Raw genomic sequence first — 10514 nt, forward strand, 5'->3', positions numbered from 1 at the left:
AACTAGTATCTTTTGGACACTAATTAAAGAACTAAATATGATAAAAAAATCAAGAAAATTGTATATATATATATTTTTTTAAAAAAGTATAAATAGTACTTATTTCAATGTAAAGATTTTTTTTTTGGAGAATGTTAACTTGTGCCCTTAAGGCACATGTTAAGGAAGTAAAAATAGAAACAATGCAATATTTTTTTTATTTTTTTTGACAAAGAAACAATGCAATAATTATGTACAAGTATTAGGCAGAGAAACATTCTTTTTCAAAATAATAAATAAAATGGTAGAGAAACATTAATTCGATAATAATGGCAGAGAAGAGTGAACATACTCCTTCCGTCCCAATTTGATTGACACGATTGACTGTTTCACGCATACCGATGCATAACTTTGACGATTAATATTTTTAATCGTATAATAGTAAAAATTATAAAAATTTGATATTTTGACGATACTCATCGAAACGAATCAAACAATATCTTATATGCTAATATTTATTTTTGTTTATTAGTAAAAAAATAAGGTCAAACCAATATGTGTGAATAGTGCACAACAGTCAACTATGTCGATCAAAGTGGGACGAAGGGAGTACAATGTACATAATGAGAGATAAGGATTTGTAATTGTTGGTAAAGTAGTAGTCCTAGGCCTATGTATTAATGTGGTGATTTGCGTGCCTTGAATAAGGATCCAATATGATTCTGGGACAGCGATGACCCCATCATTAGATTTAGATTTAGGGCATCGCTAAATAGTTGCATTTTTCATATGGCATGCGCATATTGAGCCCACTCATAACATATAACACTGTGTTAAACATATGTCTTGTCAACATTATTATTACTCAAACAAAGTTGCTTTAGGCTTTAGTAATTTCATGTACTCTTGGGAAGAAGCTTCGTATCATTAATGATTTGAGATACTCGTATATGGATTAATATATCCTCTTATAATGAAAAATAATACTGTACTAATTATGTGAAATATAGTAGTATAGAATAAGGGGAAAATATTGGTTAAGAGTTAGAGATTTAAAATGTAAAAAAAATGAGTGAGAAAGAATGGAGATGATTAGGTAAATCACCATTGTGATTATTTGTGCAAAAAATTTGGGCTAATTTAAAAGTGGCAATCTTCTCTTGACAATTACTAATTACTTATCAGTTGTCCACTCGCCAAAATCTCTATAATCGAGGCATAATTAGAAATGATGGTGATTGTTTGTGTTTGTTCTGTGAGCATTCGGGTCTGAATCGACCGAACATTTGGTCCTTTCTTATAATCAAATTTCAGCAGTTTAGTATGATATTTTCAGGTGGTTGGGTTTTGAGTTGGTGCCTCATCGTGGTATTCTTGAGCTTTTGGAGAGCTTTTTCGGTATGGGTGTGGGCAAGAAAGGAAGATTGAGGTGGTTGTTAATATGACTTAGCTTGTTATTGTGTGGACTATATATGGAACTCTCGAAATGATGTAATCTTTTCGGAGGGTACTTTTTTTGTCAAGTATCTGTTAGATAGGGCACACACTCTATTCCTTCTATGTGTGGTGGGATGCACCATATTTTATGTTGGAATCGTTAGGGTTTGTTTGGATGCGGACTTGATTCTTGGTAGTCTTGGTTGGTTGAGGACTCATTGGAGTTTGCATTGCCTCAGGGGTAGATCATTTTCTTCTCTTTGAGAGGAGACAAGTCTTCTCGTGGTGAGATGTTAATGTTTTTGGTTTATCAGAGTCGGTGTGCCTATTTTATTTTCTTTTCTTGGTGTTTTTTTTGTTGTGTTTGTTTTGTCTGATTGTTTGTGTTTTGTCTTGATTGGTTGTGGGGTTTCTGATTGCGTATACTTGTAGTACCCTTTTGGACATTTTGTTGTCCTTTTCGTATATATATAATATAATATTTATCATTAAAAAAAAATCACCGATTCTTCCAAATTTTCCAAACTACTGCAAGTAAAGAAGAGCTAAGTCTTTCTTTTGCGGGGGGTTAACTCAAAAGGATGTGAAAACCGAAGATATTTGGTTTATGACATGCAATGAAATGGATTTAACACCTTCACATGATCACATCTAAAATGCGATCTTAAAATTTCATTTAAAAATGGTGATGGATGATAAACAAGTTGATGAAATCGATTGAGAGGTAGTATTATTTTAAACCGCAAGCATTTACTCTCGATTTAATAATCAACATAGCAATTAACATTGCTGTTTTGTTAAGAGACAAGATGAAGCCTCAATGTCTCATCGATAAAACTCAAGCGACCAATCTATCTCAATGCCTTAAAAATCTTGAGTACTTTAAAATTTCAACCAATGAAATATATATAACGTGAAAATAATTAAACACGTACACAACATAAGAGTATTTCACACGAGTATATACTGTTGGGTTGGGTCTCGGTTTTATTCAAACTCGATTCAGTCTCCACTCAATCACAGTTGTATAATAATTCATTATATTTACTTAAATAATGACATTAATTAACTTCGTAATTTTGGGAATTAAATGAGATTTATATAAATAGAGGGATAATATAGTACTAATTAAAAAAACACATTATTTGGGCTTAGGCCCTCATCATTATAAAAAAAAAAAACATTATTTAACAAAGCTTAATTTATAATGTTTACTCAACAAGTACCTAAGTTCAACATAATAATAACTAATGCAATCACAATAAAAGAAATTGGAACCATTATTATAGGAAAGGGAAATACATATACTATTACTTAAACAAGGTGAGGTATAGAGGTCAATTTTGAGAAGAGTCCCCCATGCAGTTATATGAATAGGAAATTTGATCAACCTCATTTTTTCCATGTGAAGAACAAAATGGATGAACCAAGTGATTGTAATCATATATTACTTATTTCCATTTTATATGAATCAATAAAATCCATTAGACTTTTGAGTAGCCTCCCCAACCCCATGGTCCAATTTTGCTTGCTTGCTAGCATCCAACTTTAATCCAAAGTGAATGTGAGGAAAATGTGCCCACTGCATATAAATTTTTACTTTATTAATAAATTAGTGGTACCAAAGTAATTGTACTACAATCTAGAAGTTGCAATTCCAACTATATATAGATTGAAGGGAGCAAATTGGGTGGCAAAAAGTTGTGATAATTTCAACTTTTTATTATAGTGATAATTGATCAAAAAAAATTTAAAGCATATTTCTTTTATATGGATAGCAAATTAATATATTTATTTTTCCGAAAAAGATAAGTGTTATTGAAGGTGAGAATGAACTTTCTCATTCTTAATTTATCATTTAGCTACTTGAATTCTTCACCTTAGCCACAAAGTCAATATCTTATAACTCCATAATATCATTCAAATTAAGCATGTTAATATGACCACTATTTAAAATTTTAAATAAATGAATTGAAATAAAAAAAATTGAAAGAAAAAAAGAGTGAAATCCACCTCTAAATCCATCACTATAAGTATAATGACTTTTAATTTAATATATAATAGAGGTAGAATGTGACTTAGCCAAATATATCTAAAAAATATAGAGATGGTATAATTGTTTGAGTTTTTTCAAAGGTTTCTATTTTAGAATTCCTCTTATTTTTAGAGATGACAATGATTGTGCAATAAAATAACTAGTCATGACTTCAACATCAATATTACTTGCGGTGGAATTTTATGCCTAATTTGTATTGGTGATGGTTTTACTAGAAATATATGGATGATCTTCTTATCTTTCGTTTTCATTGAGATAGGTGTTGATTTGATTTTCTCTTGGATTGATTTTCTAGTCCTTTTTATGGACTGTTTTCCTTTGTTTTGTTTCACGGATATGGATATGCTGCAGTAATAAATGCACGCAGTTACACGCTGTAATCGATTTAGGCCATTGATTTATCATCGGACAGTTTATATTACATATACATTAAAATAATCCTGACCATTGATTGACATCCAACGGCTGCAGGAAATCTGCTTCCTTGTTTCACCACACTCTTTTTTTCTTCCCATTCTCCTAGTTTTATTCTATTTGAGCTTTTCAGATAATATTTTTAACAATAGTTTTCCTATTGACCTACTCTTTATTTTGTTCCCTTTTGCTATTGACCTAATCTTCCCAAGTTTCTCGTTGTTTTCCCCTCTTATTTTTCTTAAATAAAATTATTAGAGTACTGATGGTACGCGATACTTAAAAGGTATCAACATAATTAAAACGTCTTGAATACAATATAGTATGTCTTGCACTCTAATTTTGCTTTTAAAAAAAATGATATTCTTATGATGTAAGTAGCGGTATTACTCCAAAACACAATTCGCTCAGAGCTTCAAAAATTTAACGTTGGTGTTTAAAGTTAGCGAATAAATATGATAAAATCAATCTTTAATACATTTATCATTAAATTTTGCCTATAATACACATACATTTTATTCATAATAATAATTTTTTTTTTTACAAATATACCCTCACATGCCACTTTCATCATAAAATTGAGTGGCATTTTCTCATTGGCCTTCCTTTTTTTGATAGACGAAAAAAAAAATTAATCGAGTAACTCCGATGCTTGTATAGTATACTAATCTTTCTTTGTTAATGTCATGGCTTTATAATTTATTCAGCTTTTGTCAAGAAACAATTGCTAACTTACATGCGCTTTTGCAATGAACTTTTCCTTGGACTTATTATACGGGGGAATATGAATTCAAATTATAGTAGAAACAATTTTTAAGTAGATTTTACTTACCTTGCAACCGAACATTTTTTATTATCATTTACCACCGTGATTTTATTTTTATTTTTTTGATAGATATAAACCTCAAATTTTTGAATGGAATAATTTTAGAAATGTATTGTGTAGTAAACCATAAAATTTCCATATTATTATATACTTATATCTTTGCCATTCAAAAAAAAAAAGTAAACCATAAAAAAAAAAGTAATGCACTCATGTGATGGGAAAAAAACAGATATAGAACTTTCATGCAATCATGTGCATGCCAGAATGCATATATATGCTGAAAAAGGAAATATATAGTTATAAATGAAGTAAGTTTGAACACTCACGTTTTTAGCTGCTGTGCTAAATGCTTCTCTGTGACTTATATCTGGATTACCAGCCTTAATTCTTTGTATTTCCTCCCTGCAACCAAAACATATATATAGAAGTCTCTTACATAATGTAGTTTTTAGAGCATTAATTAAGATAAAACTCTATATTAATGTAGTTATTGATCTTAGAAATGTTACTTACTTAATGAACCGATTGTAAGCAGAAGGAACACGTTGTCTTTTCTCAGGAGCTGTGTTAATCATAAGATTATATATAAATTATTAGTTTGAACTGTTGAGCAAATTGTATATAATATATTCACCATTATGAATGGAATGTAAATATAAATATAATAAATCAACAATATAAATTTACTCATATTAACTATAAATATTAATATTTTTGGTTGAAATAATTATGATTTTCTACAACGGCCAGCATCACACTAAATTATCAAATAGTTGGAGTCAAGTGGTTAATGAACTTAAATTAAAAGCAAATCATTTTAAAAAATCCGAATTTAAATATTAATTGAAATAATCATTCACCAAACTATATTTAACCTCCGATTAAACTATGGATTATATATATATATTTTAGTCAAGTAGTTCGGTGGCTAAAAATTTTACTCTTAAGTGGATAAGTGGGAAAGCCGAAGTTCGAACCACAACCATGTGCATATATAATGCAATGTTCCTACCAATTGAGTTAAACTCACGAGACTATGATTATGTATTATTATGAAGAATTTTATTTTACAAATGGGGGTTAATTAATAAAAAAAAATTGAGGACCAAAATTAGGTGGGGTTGGAATATTTAACAATAGGCCCATCCATTAGTTGGACATAGGGCAAACTCACTCAAACCCACTATAGTTGTACGGATTGAAGTACCACTACCAATATGAATCATCATGAGCTGTTATGATGAGAGTGAGATAAAAATTCTTGCTTGAAATAGTAAATGTAAATATATCACACATACCAAGAAACCTTATCATCCTTGGTGTATTAATTTATCCTTAGTGAATATATCACTCTAATTAATGCATAACTTTGGAATGGATACAATTTAACAAGGGTAAAAATGGAATTGTAAGAATAAATTTAATGATTGTTTCTCATAAAAAGGATCAAATTTTTTTCTCCAAATTGTTTCTTATAAAAAGGACCGGAGGAAGTACTATAGTACTATAGGAGTATAGTATATATTTTTCAAAGTTCCTCCACACACACATGCCATTAATTATCATTTGAGTGGCTATAATGAACATTAATTTTCTCTAAAACAAATTTGCACATGTATAATATATTGTTCTACTTCTAGGGCACAACATGATTGCAATAAATTAAGGATGGGGTTAATTTAATTTATGTAATGTCACAATCTAGTTGGGGACACTTAAATGATGATGTAAAGATAATAGTCCAATTTTGGGTAGTTTTTGTACAAAAAGAAAGTGTATACTCAGAGAGATGAACGGCCACTCTTATGAAAAAACTGAGTATTTAGGACAAGTGGCCTCAATCATGATCTGTTGGCTTTACATACATTCATTAATTTCTGCCAGTTGTGGAGTAACTAGTCTGGTTTCTTTTGTCCTTCAACCCTCTAACTCTAAGGCTGGCCTAATAACGAAAATTGTTCAGTCTATATAGTATTATAACATGCTATTACCCAGAGGGGTTATAAGATCAATTTGTACTTAAGGTACAAGAAATTTCATAAAGATGTCAAAATTTTGAATTTTAGTACTATTATTATCTTGTTATTTTTATTCAAATTTCAAAGACTAAATAAATCTTCAACTTTTTATTTTTTGTACAACAAATTCTCAATTTACTTCCTCAAAATATCACTCTTTCTCTAATGTACTTCTCAAAATATATATAATAAATGGTAAGTAATTTTGAAAGTATATAAAATTTTGTCATTTTAATCTTTCTTTTTGCTCAACAAAAATTAAAAGTGACCAATTTTAAAGTGGCTTAAAAAAAGGTTTAAAGTGATGAGTTTTATATATTTAAATATTACATATATAGGGATTATTATTATGTTGGAGAGAGTGATATTTAAGAGAGTCAAGTGAGAGTTATTCAAATTCAAACTCAAAATATATGCTACAATAATGAAGACATAAAAATAGCAATTAAAAACATAAAATAAATTTAATTTTCAATTTTAACATTTCTAACAATTAGCAATTAGCAAGAAAGGCATTTCATTTTTTTTTTTGGTGACTAAAAAGACATTTCATATTATTGGTGTGTGTCTAAAGACATTTCATATTTTTACCTATTGAGTAGATGTCAAAACTGCTAAACAAAGTATGATTTATTATTTTTTATATAATTTAGGATTAGATTAATGAATGAGTGGATGATACTATTCCAATGAGTAAATTTAGGGTTTATCCATGTTCAAATTTAAATTTAAATTCAAATATATTACTATTTAAAATAGAGAAATACTAATGAATGTTTTATGGTACATTTTAAGTATTAAGTTTTTATAAAAATGTATGAAGTTAATGAATTGAAAATTGAAATTTTTAAACAAATAATTTCCTAAAGTGGAATACTTAAAAAAAAAAATTGAATTCTTTGTACCAACATAAAAAATGAAACTGATCTTCTATTCTTCAATTATTGATGGTATTTATCAACAAAATTAAAGACAAATTTCTATTTTATAATTTTTCATCTCTAAAATTTGGAGACAGAAAAATTGAAATTGGTCCCAAAGTTTGTGCATGTTGTCTAAAATATAAGCAAAATTGATCAAATTTTTTTTCCTTTATATTTGAGACCAAAAAATGAATAAAATTTTAAATAATACCCTCTTATGTCCTAAACATAAGTGAAACTTGGATCAAACCATCTCTTATGTTTAGAATCGGAGTAATTTTGAAGACAAAATGTGTAAACAAATTAGAAGAAAAATAGAGTTTTACTCACGACGAATCGGAGGAGTCCTAGGTTGCTCATGGATTAAATGCTGAAAAGCTTTGGATTTTGAAGATGAAGAAGATGATGATCCTACAACTTCCTTCCTACTTGCTTCTTGATGACAGTTTACAAGCTGCTGTTTCTGAAACTTGATTACAAACAAATTCAAAGAATGTTTATTATGCAATTATACCTAATATATGAAAATGAAATTATACCTGAGGATGATGATCTTGTTGAGGAGGAAAAGATTGAAGTGATGATGCTGCTCCCATGTTAACTGAAAGCAAATTAGCACAATGCCCACATCTAACTGTCACTATAGTCAACAAGCTGCTGCATGGAACACTAACCTGCAACCATATAACAATGCAAATCTAAATTAAAATCACTTCAATAATCTCTCTTTATAGATCTCACACTCACATAAAAACCTCATAGATAGAATCTCTCATATTTAATGCAAATAACAGTAAGAAAGCTACAACTACAAGCCTATATAGTCTCATATCTCTCTCTCCTCTTAATTGGGATTCTCAATGCTTTCAATTCATAGCTTAATTATACTTTGGACCATCAATTTCTTCCCAGTCTCAATCTTTAACAACTTTAAAACCTATCACATCTTGTACTATTTCAATATATTTAGCCGAGACACAATTATTAGTCATACTTTACTTATCTGACAACCAAACTCCAGATTATCAGGAATACCATACTCTGGATTATCAGGTCAGACTTTACTTATCTCCCAACCAGACTCCGGATTATCAGGAATACCAGACTCCGAAATATTAGGTCAGACTTTACTTATCTAACAACCAAACTCCAGATTATCAGGAATACCAGACTCCGAAATATTAGGTCAGACTTTACTTATCTGACAATCAGACTCCGGATTATCAATCCTTTCTCTGAGAACCACAAGTTATCAAAAGAAATAATTAATCACATTGAATATACACTTCCAATTTCCAAACACCACCATTGAAAGAAGCTAAATAGTAATTGAAGAGTTGATGAATTCTATGAAAATATAGAAAGAAGCAATAAAACAAACAGTTGGTAGGTTGGTTCTTAGAAGAGGACAAATAAGGTTGAAAGAGAAAGAGAAAGAGAGAGAGAGATGTGTGTATACTGTACATGTATAGGGATAGGAACTGACAAATTGAAAATTTGGTTAAATTAAAAAGTTAGCACTCTCACAATGGTGCGCATTCACTTTTGATATTACTGACACTGCAAGCCATATATGATAAAAGATAGAAATTCTGAAGAAGAGCTCTTATTTAGAGAGAGAGTGTGAAAATGACATGACTTCAACACAAGAAAATTCATAGACAGATCAAAATAGGGCTCTATGAATATTATCAATAAAGAAAAGTTTCAGATTTTGATTGATTTATCATACTCAACAACAAAATTAATCTCAATTTCAACACACAAATAAAGATACTACTTTCTTAAAAGAAGTAATTTCAATTCATGATAAAAGAGAAAAAAATTTAAAATTTATTTTTTTCTTTCTGATTTTTGGAATTGATTTGTCTTGACTTGATTAATAGATCTCTACAACATTTCTGAAATTATGAAAGAAAAAAAATTGATCATTAAAAAAAAAAAATGACCATTCACTGCCAAATCATGATGAACAGAATACCACCCAACTTTGACAGACTCATCAGAGAAAGGAATTTCTTTTTTAGATTTAATAAAAAAAAAGAAGATAATTTTGGCATATGAGATCACATGATATTATTTATTATTCTGAACAATTAAATTCATAAATATAAAAAGGGAAAGGGATTCATATATATTAGAATGAACCCTAATAATATCTGTTGTGCTGTTAGTATAGCCCTACCTATATTCATAGCTATATATCTCAAATTATACATTTCTTAATTTCTAAACATATAAATATCTTGGAATTGCTTCATTCACTTGAACTTCATATTAATAATAAGAAATTTCTTTATTACCCCTCAAATTAGCACCACCATATATATAGCTGAAATTCTCAGCATATTATGAAACAAAATTCAGTTGCACTTTAATTTCTCATAAAATATAACATATATATATGAGTTAAATTCAGTTAAATAACAAATAAATTAGAAGCAGAATTGAAAGACAGAACAAAGGATAGAAAAAACAAGAGAATTCAGAACTGTACCGCTAGAGTAGTGTTGCAGAAGTTGCAGTGAACATAACAAACACGTTCATTACCCATCATATTCATATCCATTGACATTTTTTTTATAAATTTGTAACTTTCCTTTTGTTTGTGTTGTGCTTAGTAGAGTAGATTTATAAGCAGATCAGAGAGTAGAGAATTTCATTTCTTCACTGAAATAAATTGAACAAGCTTAGATCAAGGATTTATATAGAAAACAAGGGGAATATATATTAAGACAAAGAATCATAAATGTTAAATTAAAAATAAAAAAAGTTTTAATATGTTTTTTTTAATGAGAAGATATTAGAGAGAGAGAAAGTGAAAGGATGTGTACAAAAATGTGAATGGTTAAGATGGGACT

At 29.0% G+C, this 10514-nt stretch overlaps 1 protein-coding gene across 2 annotated transcripts; it reads right to left on the bottom strand.

The window, feature by feature from the left end:
• Positions 1-2535: 2535 nt before the first annotated feature.
• Positions 2536-10514, bottom strand: LOC123899769 (putative axial regulator YABBY 2). 2 transcript variants are annotated; one of them, XM_045950982.1, is made up of 6 exons: positions 10151-10514; positions 8193-8327; positions 7984-8116; positions 5226-5274; positions 5039-5114; positions 2536-2998 (listed from the first exon to the last, which is right to left on the bottom strand). In XM_045950982.1, exons 1-6 carry the CDS (start codon positions 10226-10228, stop codon positions 2888-2890), a joined length of 582 nt encoding a protein of 193 aa, XP_045806938.1. In that variant the 5' UTR covers positions 10229-10514; the 3' UTR covers positions 2536-2887. The 2 variants fall into 2 exon arrangements, with proteins under 2 accessions (XP_045806938.1, XP_045806937.1); XM_045950981.1 differs by having other exon boundaries at positions 7984-8122.

This window comes from Trifolium pratense, linkage group LG7 (assembly GCF_020283565.1).
Source record: "Trifolium pratense cultivar HEN17-A07 linkage group LG7, ARS_RC_1.1, whole genome shotgun sequence".
NCBI classification, from domain to species: Eukaryota; Viridiplantae; Streptophyta; class Magnoliopsida; order Fabales; family Fabaceae; genus Trifolium; species Trifolium pratense.